This window comes from Gopherus flavomarginatus, chromosome 7 (assembly GCF_025201925.1).
Source record: "Gopherus flavomarginatus isolate rGopFla2 chromosome 7, rGopFla2.mat.asm, whole genome shotgun sequence".
Classification (NCBI taxonomy): Eukaryota; Metazoa; Chordata; order Testudines; family Testudinidae; genus Gopherus; species Gopherus flavomarginatus.
In genome coordinates this window covers 97,015,986-97,036,658 of record NC_066623.1, presented here as the reverse complement: position 1 = coordinate 97,036,658, position 20,673 = coordinate 97,015,986, and the positions used below count along the sequence as shown (strand labels likewise).

The 20,673-nt window shown below is 38.5% G+C and overlaps 1 protein-coding gene across 3 annotated transcripts in view; it reads left to right on the top strand.

Moving 5' to 3' along the window:
- Positions 1 to 18,769, top strand: part of MIER1 (MIER1 transcriptional regulator) — a 62,335-nt gene extending 43,566 nt beyond the window's left edge. For all 3 annotated transcript variants that reach the window (XM_050962927.1, XM_050962926.1, XM_050962925.1), the window contains 7 exons: positions 258 to 330; positions 4,495 to 4,646; positions 5,661 to 5,742; positions 7,742 to 7,836; positions 10,184 to 10,311; positions 11,164 to 11,303; positions 15,441 to 18,769. In XM_050962927.1, the coding sequence (XP_050818884.1) occupies positions 258 to 330; positions 4,495 to 4,646; positions 5,661 to 5,742; positions 7,742 to 7,836; positions 10,184 to 10,311; positions 11,164 to 11,303; positions 15,441 to 15,766 (996 nt within the window). In that variant the 3' untranslated portion in view covers positions 15,767 to 18,769. The remainder of the gene's footprint in view (positions 1 to 257; positions 331 to 4,494; positions 4,647 to 5,660; positions 5,743 to 7,741; positions 7,837 to 10,183; positions 10,312 to 11,163; positions 11,304 to 15,440) is intronic.
- The last annotated feature ends 1,904 nt before the right edge of the window (positions 18,770 to 20,673 follow it).

Genomic DNA, 20,673 nt, shown 5'->3' with positions numbered 1-20,673 from the left:
TCCTAGACAAACAGTAAATTTCTATATTGGTTTTTTTTTAATTCCTATTAGTTTTTGTCACATATTTGGTAGGTTATTGGTGGCAGGACTTTTTAGTGCTTAAAAGGATATTGTCACTCTTTCATTCTATAGAAAACAAATAAGACTGTCAAATGCATTGTGTGTGTGTGTGTATATATATATATATATATATATGTGTGTGTGTGTGTGTATATATATATATATATAAAATAATATTTTGTTTGTTTTTAAAACAGGAAATCATGGTGGGTTCTATGTTTCAAGCTGAAATTCCAGCTGGCATATGCAAATACAAGGAGAATGAGAGAGGTGAGCTTTGATGCTGTCAACGTTTCTGAAATGATTTGTTTGAATTTCTGTACTAAAGTTTGAGGGCGGATTTCAGACAGGGCATCTTAGAAAAAATTAAATGCTATTAAGTGAAATGGCAGATCTTTCTTTGCTTGAATTAAAAAAAAAAATTAAAAATCAGACAGAGATCAAGTCCAAAAAATTACAGCTAGATAGGTTGAAAGTTCCAGATAAATGAATCTGGGTTTAAAATGGAAGCCATAATGCAGCTCTATCTATAATGGTGTGATTGTTGCTTTTGCAATTAAAAAATGTCACTGGAAGGAATAAATCTATTTTAAATATTAATGCATTAAAAGATTAAGTATGTGCTACTAACTGTGGAGAAATTACTTTTGGTGCTCCTTTCTTTGTCTGGTAGGTATCTTAACATAGAGCTTGAACTCTGTATTTCTCTGAAATTCAACAAGGTATACTTGTAATTTACTGCTGAGTCATCCATTCTTATTAGTTTACTGTACTGAAAATGACTTGTGGCCTCCTGTAATAAAACTATATAGCTTTTTTTTTCACTGCAGAAGCCTACAAAAACCAGCTTTTCATGGCCTTGCATCCAATCACTGGTTTGAGAACTGAAAATATGAGTCATGGACACAGACTGTTGGGGAGGGCGGAGGAATTAAAGTTTCACTAAATTGTTGTTACACTAGTGCTGGTATAATTTTTGTTCTGTACTTTTTCCTTCTCCACCCACTGTATTTGGATGAAACCTTTATTCATGGGCTGCAAATTGGACCAGTGTTGACATTTACAATGGGAAAATAAATGAGGCTGACAATATGCAGTCATACCCTTTGGCTCTCAGCTGATGAGATCTTGTTCTTAAAGTATAACTTATAATGTACTGCTAATATAAACATTTGTAATTTTGGGTAGAATTACGTTGTGACCGTCTAGGAAATTTAGCACTTGGCTGAACATAATAGCTTAATGACTTACTCTGTTTCCATGAAGATTTCATAACAAATGCAGTTTGATATAATTTATTCTTTGAACTCTTCCTGTATGGATTTTCAGTCTGTGATGCATATGCCTTGGTACATAAGCGCTGCAGCTTACGTATTGGCAGTTTTTTATACCTTTAGTTCTCGGGTCCCCTCTCTGTTTGGAAATATAGGCCAAGTCTGCTACCTTTAAGCCAGGTCCCTCCTGTAACTGCACAGTGTCTGTGGAGGATGAACACACTAGCTACCTATTTTCTCTCAGGGAGATGGATATTTATAAATTATCTTTTTGTGGGGTCTTTATTAACTGTTCCCACAGAAACTGAGTCTACCGAGTTCCAGCTCCTTGAAGTGCTTATGCAGGCCTCGTCTCTCTCCTCCTGCCCCACCGCGCGCGCGCACACCACGTTCTCTGTGCCCAATCCAATTTTATTGACTCCTGTGTTGTTAATTGAAAGAGTTTAAACCTAGGGACTCTGCATCTGTCTCTCATAAGGCAAGCACTTTTGCCCTGAGCTGAGCAGAGCCCAGGAAAAATAAGTAATGAAGACATGAGGTTGGTGAGTTTAGTTAACACCATGATCAATGTAGCTCCAGTCGTGTTTTGGTGTCTGATGTTTGTTTCATGTTTCACCCTTGGGTGCCTGGACAATGAAAGAGCGGATTATGTTGGTGTTGAATCCCTTGGCACTAGGAAAATTTATTCAGTGAAAGATCTGACCCAGGTCTCTGAGGGAACTTGAGTAGATTTAAAAATGTTATTAAAGCTAACATTAAATTATATATGTCATGGTATAACCCCTACTCTGAACCTTAGCGTCCAAAAGATGGGGTACCAGCATGAATCCCCCTAAGCTTAATTACCAGCTTAGATCTTGTAGTGCTGGCACCAACCAGGATTTGCAGTGCCTGGTACACTCTGGTCCCCCCAAAACCTTCTCAGAGGACCCTCAGACCCCGTGGATCTTACACATGGAAAGTAAACCCTTTCCTCCACCGTTGCCTCTCCCAGGCTTTCCCTCCCTGGGTTACCCTGGAAGATCACTGTGATTCAAACTCCTTGAATCTTAAAACAGAGAGGAATGCACCTTCCCCCTCCTCTTTTCCCCTCCCCAAGAGGTAATACAGATTCAAGCTCCGTGAATCTAAAACAAAGGAATTCCACCTTCCCCACTTCCTTCTCTCTCCCTGTCTCCCACCAATTCCCTGGTGAGTACAGACTCAATTCCCTTGAGCCTCAACAAGGGGGAAAAATCAATCAGGTCTTAAAAAAGAAAAGCTTTTAATAAAAGAAAAGAAAAAGTAAAAGTTGTCTCTGTAATTAAGATGGTAAAGGTTACAGGGTCTTTCAGCTTATAGACACTAGAGAGAAGCCTTCCCCCCAGCACAAATACAAATTAAAATCCTTCCAGCAAAATACACGTTTGCAAATAAAGAAAACAATCAAAAAGACTAAACCACCTTTCTACTTGTACTATTTGAACAGAAAATTAGAGAGCCTGTAGGTACGTCTGGTCACTCTCAGAACCCAGAGAGAACAACAGACAAACAAACAACACAAACAAAGACTTCCCTCCACGGAGATTAGAAAGTATCTTGTCTTCTGATTGGTCCTCTGGTCAGGTGTTCCAGGTTCACTGCTTGTAACCCTTTACAGGTAAAAGAGACATTAACCCTTAACTATCTATTTATGACAATATAATACACAGGTTAAGAAAAGTGTCTCTGTACATCTGAGTATAGTGCTTAGATTATCCACAAATACGAAGTTTGTTTTTAAAGTCATAAAATACATATAGTGCATAATTGGTGGTAACCCAAATTTAGGTGGATAAATTAAAGAATACAGTTTAGATATTAGCATCCAAGTATTTGGGTACATCACTCATGAAAAGTTATACAGAGAGTTGTTTGTGGAAAGCAAGTATAGCAATGAGTGAAGATTGTCCCTCAATAATTGAGAATTTAGGGTACGTTGTCCATTTAGAAAATACAAGACATCAGGAAAGTATTTGTTATTTTCCCGACTACGCTTCTCATCTACACGCTGAACTTCTTTACTCCTCTTGAAGAAGACTAGTCGTTATCGGTCCGCTGCCAAGGACAAAAGTGTAAAAGCTCCTAAACCCTTGGGGAAGAAAATGCTACTCCTCAGATGTGCATAGCAAATTACTGAGCTGGCTAAGATAATATGGCTGCTTGATTTTGAGACTTCATTGTTAGACTAACTGACAGAAAAGGCAAAAAGGGCTCCCAATGTATCATTGCTGAGGACCTCCAAGTTGTGAAGGATATGCTCAGAGCTGTTTGTTTCTGACATGACAGAAAAGTGAATTTTAATTAGGATGAAGAGATTTTTTTTTTCTTGCTAAAATCTTCAGATCATCCCCTTGATGGGCAAGCAGAGGTGGACAATGATATCCAGAGCTATTTGATTTGGAAATGGAGAAGTCACTCTGGGAACTGAAAGATTTCCATATTTTACCCCAAGCCACATCCACAACCAAGAGAGGCTAAGCAGCATTGTGTTACTGTTAAGAGAGCATGTTGTTAATGTGTGGGCAGAACTAAGTTGTTCTGAAGAACATGTATGCTATTTTTAGAATATAGGGATAATTCTAGGGCCTGGTCTACAGTAGGAAATTAGGTTGGTATAACTGCATCGCACAGGGATGTAAAAAATCCATACTCCTGAATGATGCGGTTAAACTGACCTAATCCCCAGTGTATACAGTGCTGAGTTGACCAGAGAATTCTCCTGTTGACTTAGCTACCATCTCTCTTGGGTCATGGATTACCTATGCTGATGCGAGAAGCCCTCCTGTCAGTGTGGGTAGCATCTTCATTGAAGCACTGCAGTGTTTTCAGTATAGACAAGCCCTATGAAACAGATCTGATTAAATGCACAATGTGTTTTGCAGCACTGCATTGGATTCTGTGTGTGTATGTACATGGTCTAACATAGTTAACAGCGAACCATAGAAACCATTTGGAAGAGCACTGATAGTACCATACGTTTCAAATGAATATAATGCTCAGTCCTCTGGCCAGTCAGATTGTCCCATTAGTCACTTTCATAATTTTGAATGTTCTTGTGTTTTAAACTAGCAATTCTTTGAAGTTGAGTAGAAGTTGGAGTCTTACAGAATATGCTTCACTTATGTTTTTCTTAATTTAGTGTATGAAAATGATGACCAGCTGCTGTGGAATCCTGATTATTTAACAGAAGATAAAGTGATTGAATTCCTCAATGAAGCCTCCAGGCGAACAGGAGATGAGAAAGGACTAGAGGCAATTCCTGAAGGATCACATATTAAAGACAATGAACAGGTACATATTAGCATTTGTAGTGACCATAGTGTGTTATAATTTGTATTGTAACTATTGCATTTGCTGCCCCCATACCTTAAAATCTGATTTGGGGTTGCTTCTTTTTTCTCTTATCCCCATCAGAGGAACTGAATTGCTTCCACCCCTCTTGTCCCCAACAAAAGCAAATGTTTAAGAACCCAAGTCAATACCACAATGCGTATTCAGTTTTAAAGTTAAGTGCATTAAGAAACATTTTTTATTTGCAATAACCTAAGTTCTAGTCTGTATCTTCCTGTTGTAGTTTATAGCACTTTACTAACTAAAACCAAATTCTGCTCTTGCCCCGAACAGAAGAACATGGACTTGACAAATGTGTGCATTGATGAGCCCTTTGATGTGTGCACGTGTCCAATTCTCATGTCAGAACAATGTAAATCTTGTTAATATGCATCTTTTGGAGAGGGGAGCTGGACCTGTGAAGAAATGTGCATAAATTCCTTAAAGCACAAGATCACCAGTCCTGCAGATTTCCTAAGCTTTAGGATGTATAGTAAAAACAAAATTGCCAGCCCAGGTTGGTTACTCTTTGTGTAACTAACCACATGTGCACGTTTATTGGGATATCAGGATTTTGTTTCTGAGTCTCGCCACAGAGTGGTCATAGGCTATACCTGTTGTCTCACTTCTGCATCTTAGAGATCAGTTGTGAAAATGTGCCCTATAAATTAGGGTAAAGAAAGGAAACTATTTTTACAGTACCTAACACTGCAATACAATATTTTAGAACAAGAAATGAAGAAGGGAAAAGTGTGTGTTATACATATGCTATCCAGGAGGTGTATAACCTAAAAGTTATCTGTAAGTCTTCTGTATACTTATATTGCTATTTTAAAAACAGTTTGTTCTACTGGATTTTTAGAGAAATTAGACTTTTCAGAATAAGTAACTGATAATTGCACCATTGTAGCAGTACACAAATTCAGTAGACTATGGAGTCGTGCATATTAAATGTGTAGTTTTTCACCTTTCCAGGCATTGTATGAATTGGTTAAGTGCAATTTTGATACAGAAGAATCATTGAGAAGATTAAGATTTAATGTAAAAGCAGCCAGAGGTAAGAATACATCAAATTTTAAATGTACTTGTGTGGTTGTTTTTTTTTATCCCATGCCTCCTTTAATTTGGCAAAATCATTATAATTTGGGCATCGATTGCTGCTGTCAGATATCTCCAATTACGGCAGGATTTCACATCAGTATTGTGTAGCACTATTATCGCTCTTCTTCAAATCCAGGAATTAATGAACTCTGACCCCGTGTTCAGAGTTCACTTCTAATGCAGCCATATGAGCTTGACACTGTGCTTCTAAAAGTTGAGGGCCAAAATGAGATTTTGGAGGACGAAGTGATGGGCATAGTATGAATATATAACTACGTAGGCAATAACTCACAAGAAGAGAGTTTATGAATAAAAACTTGACATTTTTATTCATTACTTTGTAACTTTCTAAATTTAGAATTTTAATGCACCCACCTAAAATAGGAATTGTGGAGGGCTTATTCTCTCTATTCATGCCTCTGGACTTTTATATAATTCACTAAAGTTAATGTGTGTGAAATACACAAGAATTCAAAATTCAAAGTAAAAAAAGATTAGGCCTCTAAATTAGGGGTCGGCAACCTATGGCACGCAAGCCTGTTTTTTGATGGCACATGGGGCAGGCTGAGCCGCTCAGCCCACCACTGCTCTAGAGTTCACGCTGCTGGCCCCTTGCTAGCCAAGGTCCTGCCGATAGTCCCACTCAGCACCTGCTGCTGGCCTGGGGGAAGGAACTCCAGACTGGCAGCAGGCTGAGAGCCCTGCTGACAGGAGCTAGTGGCTAAAACCCTAGAACAGGGGTGGGTGGATATGCTCAGCCCACCACCAAAACCCCAGAGCTGGGTAGGCTGGCCTGCCACTGCCCTGGGGTTCCGGCTACTGGCCCCTTGCCAGCCAGGGTCCCCGCCGCAGCCCCACTCACCTTGTTTCTGGTTGGAGTTCCAGTGCAGGCCCCCTGCCAGGCAGGGTCCCGGCCTCCAGTCCTGCTCAGCCCTACCGGCCTCCAGCTCCACTCACCTCAGCTGCCGATTTGGAGTTCCAGCCCGTTAGGCTTCTGAGTGATCAGTTGCTATGTGCAGCTTAAAGTATCCAAATACGTGCCACCAGACATTGGAAAACTCAGCAAGGAAAAGCAAGGGCAAGGATCACACTAAACTAATAAGATCTGCATTTTAATTTAATTTTAAATAAAGCTTCTGAAAGATTTTGAAAACCTTGTTTACTTTACAGATAACAGTAGTTTGGTTATATATATTATAGACTTACAGAGAGACATTCTAAAAAAATGTTAAAACGTATTACCGGTACGCGAAGCCTTAAATTAGAGTGTATACATGAAGACTCGGCACACCACTGCTGAAAGATTGTCGACCCCTGCTCTAAATCTTATTTGTTGACAGAAAAAGATTCCAAACTTTAATAAACTAACCTAAATCTATAGAAGCGGCTTTGGCTGCATTGTTCACTTTCTGTCCTTGTACAGATCTTTCCTTGGTATCCTTCTGTTTGTTGTTGTTGTTGTTGTTGTTGTTGTTTCTTCATTCATTTAACTTTTTACCCTCTGTCTTAGTACATCATTCTATCCACTCATTATACTCCACACCCGAACATAGCCACTTTATGAACTTCATACCCTCGTACCTCAGTGTCTGTACGTTGACCCATCAACCTTTTACCCCCAATCGGGGATATTACAGATTATGTATTCCTTATGCCACCCAATCTTAAACCACACTTTGCACCCTCGATAATCTGTATGTTTTTCCCTGATGACCAGAAACATCTATGCTTAAACTCTGTACTGTTCACTTTTTTTAACATCATCTTAATAAAATTTTTAAATTAGTTCTTTCTGTTCTTTTCTTTGTGCACTCATCTCTTAGCACTCTGCCTGCTCCGCTTTTGAGTCTTTAAGAAACTTAGAGTGATTCTTGTATCAGACTTTTGAGTTTCCATTTGTTATCATTATGCTGTCACTTTAAAGTGTGTTTTCTGTATTGTGTTGCTTATTTCAGAAGAGTTAGCTGTTTGGACAGAGGAAGAATGTAGGAATTTTGAACAAGGACTGAAGGCCTATGGAAAGGATTTTCATTTGATTCAGGCAAACAAGGTAAGGATGATTGATTTTAAAAAAAGTTATTTTCCTACTTTTTTTGTAGCTGAAAAGATATTAAATATCTTCTGACTTTCTTCCAAATCAGTTTTTTTTCTAGTCACTGTACTATACATATCCTTCTTTCACTTGATCTATCACGGGAGGGTGTTCTGATTAGCTTAAAGAGTTAGCTGACATTGTATGGGATGTGGGAAAACAATTCTGAAATGCCGAGTTTTCATTGTGCAAGGCCTCAAATGGGTCTGTTTACAAAAAGGAGTTTATCGTCAATATCACCTAATGGTTAACTGGTCAGAATGTATTATAATCTTGTTAAATAAACTTAAAGATTCTGTAGAGGGTGGTAGGCATCTTCAGAAATGTTGCAACCAAGGTTGTTACAGCAATGTTAGTAGGAATTTTCACATTGTAATAATTCTTGAGTTTCTCCACTGATTGACTACCTGGACATTTTGGAGTTGAGTTCAGGATTGGACTGTATGCTTTGTTCAGAGCCCTGGGAGGTTAATGAAAGCTTTTTTACAGAACCCACTGGGAAATAAAATATAGGTGGAGTCTCCCTCTAGTAAGCAACAAAAATTCATATTGCAATCTGCAGGAATACTGGCACAATGGTGGTTTTGCTTTTTGTCCAGAGGGGTGTCAGAACATATGTAAAACCCATAAAAGGGGAGCTTTAGAATCTGCTTTCTACAGTTTTCCATTGTAAGTTTTTGCCCACCCCACCTGCAGTCTCTAGGGCAGATCCTCAGCTGGTGTAAAATGTGAAGTCAAATGAGCATTTGACATATTACATCATCTGCTCCAGGTTCCTAAAAGTTCTTCCCTCCGCCATACCTACGGGCATGAAACCTGCTTCACAAATCATTCCCCTTAATAGCGTCAAGGCTTGAGGCATCCTCTGTGTTAGCATGCTCCCGATGCTTCCCCTGGTCACTTGAGTGCTCTTCCTGCAGCACTCACCTCCTGCACCACTGGACTTACTCCAGCTCAGTGCTGCGATAAAGTACTCTGCTATTTGAAATAGATGCCAAGGCCAGAAGGGACCATTTTAGTCATCTAATCTGACTTCCTGTATTATCACAGGCCATGGAACTTCCCCAAAATAGTTCCTAGAGGTATATCTTTTAGAAAAACATCCGATCTTGATATAAAAATTGTTAATGATGGAGAATCCACCACAACCCTTGGTAAATTGTTCCAACGGTTAATTACCCTCACTGTCAAAAATGTACACCTTATTTCTGGTCTGAATTCGTTTAGCTTCCGCTTGCAGCCATTGAATCATGTTATACCTATCTCTGGTAGATTGAAGAGCCCATTATTAAATATTTGTTTCCCACCTAGATACTTAGGCTGTATTTGCATGATAGTTGCATGACTGGTAGTATGCCATGATTTTGCTCGTGGGTGTGTCCATTTCCACCTGAACCCATGCCCCTTGTGGTTTTTTGAGCTAAACTAGTCATTGAAATGTGTGGATATGGACATGCACAGAATTTTTCTGCCATTGTGAATTAATGTTTGAATACAAAGGCATGTGCTTGGAAAGCCTGCCTTCCTTGTTTAACTTACTCCTTTTTAATTGATGAAAATCAGGATTTGGCATTTAGCTTTATCTGGAAAAGCAACTTCCAGAATATTTCTGAATTATGCTAAAAAAGGGTATATCACAGCTATATAAGAATTGCCATACTGGGCTAGATGGACCTCTGGTTTGATTCAGTATCCTGTCTGAGAGTGGCCAGCACCAGATACTGCCAAGGAAAGTGTAAAATCCCTCCTATAGGCAGATGGGAGATAATCTGCTTTCCACACCCCCATCCTAATGCTCTCATCCTAATGTCTAATAGTTAAAAATGGGCTTAAACCCTGAAACACGTGGTTTAAATATCCTTTCCAAAACTTTTGTCATGAATTATCACAATGCTGGGTATTTTTGAGCTACATATCAATGTCTAATTCCATGTTAATTTCTTGGCTGCAACAAGTTCTTGTGTCAGTAAGTTACGTGGTTTTTAATTACATATCGTGTGAAAAGGTTTTCATTGGTTTTGAATTTCTCACCTTTTTAATTTCATTGAACATCTCCTTGTCCTTGTGTTCGGAGACAAGGAGAACAAATGTTCTCCATCTACCTTCTCTATACCATTTATTACTTTATATACTTTTATCCTGTCACTCATCATATAAAGCTGAAAAATCTTAATGGAATCATTCATAGTATGCTTTGAGTCTCTGTTCTTGGCATGCAGAATCTCTCAAAGTATAATGTATCTCATGGTCTCTAGCAGAAAATACATTTGGATTTTCAATGTTTTGTGTGGCACCTTTTTCACAGGTACGAACAAGATCAGTTGGTGAGTGTGTAGCATTTTATTACATGTGGAAAAAATCAGAGCGGTATGACTTCTTTGCACAGCAGACCCGATTTGGGAAAAAGAAGTACAATCTCCATCCTGGTGTAACGTAAGCGGTGCTATCTTTTCTTACATACATGTCAGATATATAGTCTTTTCTTAATATTGCTCTCTTCTAAAATAGAGTAAGAACTTGATTACTCCATAATTTCGGTTTCCAGCAGGACAGTGGCCAAAAGAGAAGAGATTCAATCAGTTCCGTTTAGTGTAATTGCTAAAATAGAACACCTGTTAGTATTAAGGCTAACCATTTGCACTGAACAATTAATTTAAATTAGCTTGTTTTCTGGTTGTGCATTGTCTGAACAGATCACAATTTCTACAGTTACATTCATTGATAAATGTTTTATGCAAACCCATCACAATCACAAATTTTAATTTGGCTTTCTGCAAGTATTCGGCAGTAGTTACTTCAAATTTGTTGTTTTGGCTAACATTCATGCCAATAAACTCTGTTCACTTGAATATTCAGAGAACAAACAATAGTGTGCACACGCAGGCAAAGCCTGTTTGTTTACATTTAAATGTTTGCAGGTAACTGATTTCAGTATTTGACTAGATGGCCACACTTTGTGTTACTTCTGTATGTTGAGCACATTTTGCACACAGCCAGGAGCTCCTCGTATTCCTCGGTATGCCAGCCTCCCATCACATTCTGTTTCGGGGACTCCATGTATACACAACCTTCATGCCAAGGTTATACATGGCCCCTTATTTCTCCTGGACAAATAACAGGAGGATCAAAATTAGTATAAGGAGATTATAACGTTAACTGACTGTGTAAGGTACCATCTAAATACTTGAAGCAGGTATAAAAAAGAAGTGTGTGTACACAATATATTACACAGACGACAAACTTCTAGAAAGCCAAGCCAGTGCTGACTGTAGTGTTCATTTTTAGGGATTACATGGACCGTCTTTTAGATGAAAGTGAAAGTGCTGCTTCCAGTCGAGCTCCGTCCCCTCCCCCTACAACCTCAAACAGCAGCACCAGCCAGTCTGAGAGGGAGGACAGCACAACTAGCAACAGTAATCAAAATGGTAAGTAAACACTGATTTTTTTTTTTTTTTTTTTTTTTTTTGCCCCATCTTGCTAACTTATAAAAAGTTGCCACATCATAGCAATCTTGGAAATGGGCTGAAAAGTTATAAAAGGGATTTTTCTTTTTAATGAGCATAGAGAGAATCCTTGAAATACCTTATTTCCAAGGGGTTTTGGCCCAGGTATCAGTGGTAAATTACAAAATTAAAAGACCATATTTGCACATAAATTTCAATACAAAATGTTTGGCAAGTTTAACTTTCTTCTTCTTAAGTGTTTTAGCCTTTTCAGATTCAGTCCTACCTGCATCTGTACAGGTGCTTAACTGAATAGTTACTTAACTTTAAAGTCAATGGATGTGACATGTTAATGCTTCTCTGGTGCTTGCTTCAGGTGACGCATCTGAAGTAGAAAGAATGAGGAGTACTTGTGGCACCTTAGAGACTAACAAATTTATTTGAGCATAAGCTTTCATGGGCTAAAACCCACTTCATCGGATGCATGCAGTGGAAAATACAGTAGGAAGATTTATTATATATATTATGTATGTACACACACACACAGAGAACATGAAAAAATGGGTGTTGCCATATCAACTATAATGAGAGTAATCAGTTAAGGTGGGCTATTAGCAAGAGAAAAAAAAGTTTGTTGTAGTAATCAGGATGGCCCATTTCCAACAGTTGACAAGAAAGTGTGAGTAAAAGTAGGGGGAAAATTAGCATGGGGAAATAGTTTTTACATTGTATAATGACCCATCCACTCCCAGTCTTTATTCAAGCCTAATTTAATGGTGTCCAGTTTGCAAATTAATTCCAATTCTGCAGTTTCTTGTTGGAGTCTTCAGCATAGAAGAGCATTTTAATTAGAACATTTTAACATTTGTCATTGCTTCTCCTTGATTAAAATGATCTAATACCTTAAAACAGGGGTCCCCAACCCTAAATGCACCTGCGTCCTGGCTGGCGGTCAAGCATCCGCCAAAATGCCACCGAATTTCAGTGGCATTTCAGCATTGACGCCTCCGATGACACTGTTTGCTGCCGACAAGCGATGTCATCGAGAGGCGTCGCCACCGAAATACAGCGGCATTTCGGCGGATGCTCCACTGCCGCTATGGTCTTTCGTCTGGCGCCTGCCAGATGAAAAGGTTGGGGACCACTGCATTAAAAAGAATGCATTAAGCAACTTTGAAAGTTAAAGAGAACAAACTATCAATCATCTCTTGCTAAGTAATGTTAAGGTGTAGAGAGGAAAATTACAGTAGGATTGTGGAAAAGAAACAGCTCCTTTATTGCACGTGAGATGGACCTGAAAGTCTGTCTAACCTCCAGGCAGGGCTAGGAGTATTTTTCCCCACCCCTCCTCAACTTCCAGTCACTGTAGCTTAGACGCAGAAACTTGACACTATCTTCATGGTGGATCAGTTTCTTTTTATTGCTTTCATCTTGTACTATTTAGATCAAGTAACAATTTGGGGGTTTTGATTAAGACATTTCCCCTGCACTTTAGAATGAGTGCTGCAGCCTGGAGGAAAACTATTCAGTAATGCCTCTCAGTTTGATATAGGCATGACTCTTACAATAGGACTGAGAAATCTGTGGTACTTTAGACATATGTATCCTAACTAGATTGACTGTAAAAGCTGTAGTTTGATTATCCAGCAAAACTGTATGGTACTGCTGTATTCTGTAGGATGTTGTTGTGTCTGTATATGAGCTACAGCTTAGCATAGCTTCAAGGATGGATCTCTTGGAATGGCAATAAATTCAAGATATCACATGATGAAGATACTTATATCAAAGACTGGCGTTTTGGTTTTATGGACCTAAGCATGGATTGGGTAAAAGTCATCATGAAATCATAGAGTTTGCAATTCTAAGGAAGGGTAGAAGGGAGTACAGCAAAATAGAGACAATGGATTTCAAGAAGGCAGATTTTGGTAAGCTCAGAGAGCTGATAGGTAAGGTCCCATGGGAATCAAGACTGAGGGGAAAAACAACTGAGGAGAGTTGGCAGTTTTTCAAAGGGACACTATTAAGGGCCCAAAAGCAAGCTATTCCGCTGGGTAGGAAAGATTGAAAATGTGGCAAAAGACCACCTTGGCTTAACCACGAGATCTTCCATGATCTAAAAAATAAAAAGGAGTCATATAAAAAATGGAAACTAGGTCAGATTACAAAGGATGAATATAGGCAAACAACACAGAAATGCAGGGGCAAGATTAGAAAGGCAAAGGCACAAAATGAGCTCAAACTAGCTATGGGAATAAAGGGAAACAAGAAGACTTTTTATCAATACATTAGAAGCAAGAGGAAGACCAAGAACAGGGTAGGCCCACTGCTCAGTGAGGAGGGAGAAACAGTAACAGGAAACTTGGAAATGGCAGAGATGCTTAATGACGTCTTTGTTTCGGTCTTCACCGAGAAGTCTGAAGGAATGCCTAACATAGTGAATGCTTATGGGAAGGGGGTAGGTTTAGAAGAAAAAATAAAAAAAGAACAAGTTAAAAATCACTTAAAAAAGTTCGATGCCTGCAAGTCACCAGGGCCTGATTAAATGCATTCTAGAATACTCAAGGAGCTAATAGAGGAGGTATCTGAGCCTCTAGCTATTATCTTTAGAAAATCATGGGAGATGGGAGAGATTCCAGAAGACTGGAAAAGGGCAAATATAGTGCATCTATAAAAAGGGAAATAAAAACAACCCAGGAAACTACAGACCAGTTAGTTTAACTTCTGTGCCAGGGAAGATAATGGAGCAAGTAATTAAGGAAATCATCTGCAAATACTTGGAAGGTGGTAAGGTGATAGGGAATAGCCAGCATGGATTTGTAAAGAACAAATCGTGTCAAACTAATCTGATAGCTTTCTTTGGTAGGATAACGAGCCTTGTGAATAAGGGAGAAGCCGTGGATGTGGTATACCTAGACTTTAGTAAGGCATTTGATATGGTCTCGCATGATATTCTTATTGATAAACTAGGCAGATACAACTTAGATGGGGCTACCATAAGGTGGGTGCATAACTGGCTGGATAACCGTACTCAGAGAGTAGTTGTTAATGGTTCCCAATCCTGCTGGAAAGGTATAACAAGTGGGGTTCCGCAGGGGTCTGTTTTGGGTCCAGCTCTGTTCAATATCTTCATCAATGACTTAGATGTTGGCATAGAAAATACGCTTATTATTTGCAGATGATACCAAACTGGGAGGGATTGCAACTGCTTTGGAGGACAGGGTCATAATTCAAAATGATCTGGACAAATTGCAGAAATGGTCTGAGGTAAACCGGATGAAGTTTAATAAAGACAAATGCAAAGTGCTCCACTTAGGAAGGAACAATCAGTTTCACACATACGGAATGGGAAGAGACTGTCTAGGAAGGAGTAAGGCAGAAAGGGATCTAGGGCTTATAGTGAACCACAAGCTAAATATGAGTCAACAGTGTGATGCTGTTGCAAAAAAAGCAAACGTGATTCTGGGATGCATTAACAGGTGTGTTGTGAGCAAGACACAAGAAGTCATTCTTTCGCTGTACTCTGCGCTGGTTAGGCCTCAACTGGAGTATTGTGTCCAGTTCTGGGCACCACATTTCAAGAAAGATGTGGAGAAATTGGAGAGCGTCCAGAGAAGAGCAACAAGAATGATTAAAGGTCTTGAGAACATGACCTACGAAGGAAGGCTGAAAGAATTGGGTTTATTTAGTTTGGAAAAGAGAAGACTGAGGGGCATGATAGCAGTTTTCAGGTATCTTAAAAGGGTGTCATCAAGAGGAGGGAGAAAACTTGTTCACCTTAGCCTCTAATGATAGAACAAGAAGCAATGGGCTTAAACTGCAGCAAGAGAGATTTAAGTTGGACATTAGGAAAAAGTTCCTAACTGTCAGGGTGGTTAAACGCTGGAATAAATTGCCTAGGGAGGTTGTGGAATCTCCATCTCTGGAGATATTTAAGAGTAGGTTAGATAAATGTCTATCCGGGATGGTCTAGACAGTATTTGGTCCTGCCATGAGGGCAGGGGACTGGACTCAATGACCTCTCGAGGTCCCTTCCAGTCCTAGAGTCTTTGAATCTATAAGGATCTATTGTATTGATAGAAATTGCTTAAATGTCTAGTTCATATTTCTTCTGTAATGCAGGTGTATCCACTAATGGACCAGGTGAGATATCCAGTAAAGATGAAGTAAAAATTGAAGGATTGCATGTGAATGGACCTACAGGTGGTAAGAAAACATCTCTCACAGATCTGGACACAAATGGATATGAAACTGAAAACCTTTCCATTGACCCTAAACTTGCTTATTCAGCTGCAAGAAATGAAAATGATTTTGAAGAAAAAAATGAAAAACCTTCAAAGAGGAGAAGAATCAACAGCAATGGAAAAGAAAGTCCAGGTTCCTCAGAGTATTTTCAAGAAGCAATATCACATGGGAAGTTTGAAGAACTAGAGACTTTGGATGATTGAATATGGGAACTGATTTTATTCCTTGGAGTAGATTCTGGGGTGCCTAAAATTTTCAGGGTTGATGGGTTACCTTACAAAATCAAAGTCCTTGAAACAATCTGAGATTTTTCTTACACCTTTTAGTTGGCTCTGAAGTTCTGGTGTTTTTTCAGACCTGAAATGCAGAACTGGAAGATTTTGTTTCACAGACCTATGGGCTATTACTGTTCTGGCAACATTTAGGTATTTTAAGTTGTTTGAGAAATGAATCCATAAACTTGTTTATATGGTAAACACATTTCCTGCTTAATTTATTAAGGAAATTTCTATTATACATATTCTTCAAATTGTTTGTAGCTATAGTTCTACTGTACAAATTATATTTTTTAAAGAGGAGAGCTGATTCAAATTTAAATTGTCACCAGTAGTTAATGTGAAATTTTAGAATTCCAAGACACAATGGAGAAGCTGGTGTAGATTTTCAGTCTAGATGAAGAGAAGTGGTATACAATTAAGGAACTCCTATGAATCCTGAAAGTTATGAGCACGATTATTTTTATATATAGAAGTTTTTAAAAAATAAACCAAGTCAGGTTTGTATATGTAAAATTGTTGACATCAATGATGTCTTCCATATTCTTATCTGGGCTAAAGAAATACGTTCTGTATTTTTCCAGATTTCTTTGTAGCCTTTGAAAGATTTTTACAGTACTTATGTCTTGATTGAGCTGTCCTTTCTTAAAACAAAAGCTTGTATAATTTTCTTAACTTGTACAATTGGTAAACTTTTATGAGAAAATAGATATTCTGAGTCTTGTCAGCTTCATTTTATTTTACTAAAGTTTTTCTTAAAAAAAAAAAAAACACTAAAAACAAATTTTTAAGTGTTTATGTAGTTATTACCAAGTCATGTTTTTTCTCAGAAAACTGTAAACCATTAAAATTGTTAAAGTTTAAAATTGGATGGTTAAAGCAGTCACATAATTATGAGAATCTGACTTCTCAAATTTCTGTCTAAGGACAAATAGTGATTTTGAGAATTTTGGAGTTAAGCATGATGCTTTTATTGCACAAACTTTCTTGCTTTTATTATACATTTTCAAATTTTATTTTTGAGGTAAGACAAAAACTTAATTTCAGCCAAATCCTTAAATATGTTTAAACTTTGTTAGCCAAGTTCAGGCATTAGATTATTCATTGATGATTTTTAATAATCTTGTGCATTTCAGTGACCACAGAAGGGGTAGGAAATGGGTCAAGTGATTCTGGTTGCGTAAGTTAGGAATTTAAGGCACAGCTGGCTACTGTGGGCCTGATCTTGCATCTGTTTGAACCATTGGGAGTCATATTATTGACTACTTCAGGTGCAGAAGCAGAATCTATGTACATAGTTGGCACAGCATGTATGTAAACATATATACATGTAAGAGGCAATAGTAAGTGTTGGTATCTATTTTAAGAGATGGGGCTAGAAAGAAAAACCTGTATCAAGGTAGGGGGATGCTAAATCTGTTCTTTCTAGCTTTCCCAGTAAATGTTTGAAATTTTGTTGAGGTGGGAGGTTATGTCTATGAAGTACAAAGTTTACAGTACTAGTGCTTTTTAGCCACAGCTACACAAAATAGTGTAAAGAAACTCAGAAGAAACATTGCCCTGATTGTCTAATTTATAAACTGTTGTCTTCTGCTTCTGTGGTTTTACAAATATACTTTTACCTTTTTTTAAACTTGGTTATGTCTGCTGGTCTTCAAAAGTTTTTATATACATCTTCTGACCTTTACTTTGAAAATTATGGTCATGTGATTTCAAACTAATTTAATTATCACATTGACTTATAAAAACACAACTCCTCCCTCCCACCAGTTTTTGCTTTTCACAAATGATCATGAGGCACAGTTAGATACACTGAGCCAAATTCAGACCTGGTGTAACTCCATTGATGTAATTAGTTAGGCTGGGCGTGAAATTAGCCCATTTTTCTCAGATGTTTTAAGAGATCCCTTTAATGAGTTCAGCCAACATTAGGGCCTTGACATTAATCTAACTAAAACTAGATAGCAGTTTATACAGAGAGACATAATCAAGAAAGCGTTTAATGTATAGCCTGCATTAATCTTGTGGAGTGATTGTTTTAGGAGGAAGTCATTGTCAATTTTAAAATTTGGTTTAACAGAAATCCAAAGTATCAAGTCTTATATCAAAGATGGTATTTAGAAAGTTTCAGAATGAAGGTAGTGCAGTGCTTCTAAAAATCTTTACATCTTTAATCAGAATCCTATTTTCAATGTATTATTTGTATGCATTTTTGTTTGCAAGTTGAAATACTTGCAAAAACATTTTATAAGAGAGTTTATAAGTAAATTGTCTCAGGCTTGTGTGTAAAATATGGCACTGTGTACATTTTCAGAAATGTTGATTTGTTTTTAATCTTTTTATGGTATGCCTAAAGAGATCTGACATTCCATAATCATATAATATGTAATGCTCAGCTATTCTTAAAGAAGTATTTAATTATAATTTGCATTGTGTTTTATACAATATTTGGTTCATGTTCTTCAAAATGCAGCCACTATAATTTGATAAGTCATTGCACTACTAGTACTATTTAAAATTCTAGTAATATAGTAACTTTGGTTCATTTTAGAAACATTCAGCACAGTTTGGAACCAAGGAGTATTTCAACCAGCTTCCAAACTGCATTGAAAAGACAGCAGCTTATGTGTAACACTTAGTATATTTTTCAAGCACTGTCATGATGTATCCAGCTGGATCAGGTGTCCTGGTTCATGAAGTGCTTTAAGAGTGCAGCCTGAATCAAAAATTCAGTTCAACAGAACAGACTTTTGTTGGGCTTTATAAAGGATTTAAAGCGATATTTTGAAAAAAAAAAAACAAATTTACAAATTAGTTTTTATACATTTTTTTCACGCATAGTAATTTTGCACTGTTAGTAATTCCCTTGTCCTTTCCCCATTCCGTGTCTGCAATTCTGGAAAAGCTTATTAAAATATTTTTTTAAATGGATTGTCTTTGTATACAATTATTGAGGTATTTAAATTCAGAGCAGAACTTGTAATTGAGTGAATAGCTGTGCTTCTGAAGTACATGCAAGTGTAACGTCATGTCTTACAGGGGAGTTGGTAGCATTTCCATAGGGAAGATTGTGATTGTGAAAAAGATTGTGATTGTGAAATTCCCTCTACTTTCCAGTTTGATTTAGTTTAGTCTCCAAATTTTAGACTCACTTCTGTGAACAACTGAATTTTCTTTGTGTTTCCTAATTGTTGCAGAGGAAACAGCTGAGAAAGGTACCTTCTCAAATTTTACCTTTTTCCCCTCTCATTTTCTAGCTATGTAACCAGAAACTCCAGACTTCTCTCATACTAGGTTATTTCCCTAATTTGTGATTATCTAATTGGGCTACAATGTGAACCAACAAACTTGTGCAGTTACATCAGCTACTTCTTTCCCAATGCCTCCTGCCTTCCTGACTTACTAGTTCCTTCAGAGACCACAGAGTGCCAAACAGGGCTGTGAGGGGTGGGCTCTGAGAGAAATGTGGGAGGGCAGACAAGTTGGTGGGGCTTTGAGGGGTGAGAGATTTAGTGAGGGATATGCAGAGGGACGGAGGAGGAACGGGTGCGGGGAACCTGGGATTGGAGGTGAGGGGCCTTGGTTCTACAGAGAGCTGCTCCAGCTCTGGTTACCATACAGCAGCACAGGGTGAGCAGGGTCTCTGCACCAAGGCATTGGCATATTAAGGGCTCCCCACTAAGATTCTCCTTCCTCCATGATGGAGGTATCAAGTACAGATGCCTTAGCCCAGAGGAACTGCTTTTCCCACCTGCATCCTAGGCTATCAGCTCAACTGCAGTTCCCCTTTCACAGGCCCCTTGTTCACCTTCCCTCAGTCCCCACAACATGCCTACCAAACCTCCTAAAATCCAGCTAGCCCCACACAGGGCTGCCTACTCTGGAAGCTGGTGGTCAGAGAGGGAGGCCTGAGATGCAAGGAGTGCAGTGTCTGTCTCCTGCCTTGAAACTCCAGGCAGCAGTGTATCTGCTCTTGGTTATCTGAATATTAAGGGTTCTCATAGTGCTGCTGACCATGGCTTTGGAGGACCAATATGGCCATGCTAGGGAAGTCCTGCCAACAGGCATTGGGTGCCCTCCCTGATTATGGGGTCCATGTTCCCTGAGGAAAATCAGCAGGGAAGATGGTGAGTGACTGTATGGGAAGGTTGAAGAAGAAGTGGGGATTGAGATAGGGAGGCCTGGAGTGTGAGGGAAATGCTCTGCTCTGACATGGGGTCTTGGATATAAAATGGAATTTTGATCACATGCTCTGCCTGTTTCACTGCAAGCTTCTTGCCTGACCTCAGCCCATGGCTCCAGACTTCCATCCCATTTCAATAAGGAATATGGAAATTGATTCATGTTCTTTCAACTATGATCTGTACAGAGGGGTTAGAAAAATAAATTAATATGAGTGTAATTTGAATGGCATAAACTTGATGGCTTGTGTTAATGCTAGGGCCATTGGTGCCTATTTCCATACACAAAAATTGCTGTACAGCTAACAAGGTGTCCTTCTGACCCATCAGCTATGCCAGCAAAATTATTTCAGTCACTACTGATGTGTTTTCCTTAAGAGCTGGGCTGAAAAAAGAGCATTTTAAAACATAGCCTCAGTTTTGTTCTTTAGAGAAACATAAGCCTCAGGTCGATCACCAGTTTTAAATGTAGTTTGTGTGTTGACTAGCAGAGTTCCTTAATTACTGTATTTACAGCTGGGCTGTTACAGAAGTATATACCATACATTGCAAAAATCTTAGGCCATGTCTACGCTACAAAGTCAACTTAAGTTACATCCTTGATTATAAACCACTGTAATTACATTGCTTGTGCATATTCACACAATACTCCTT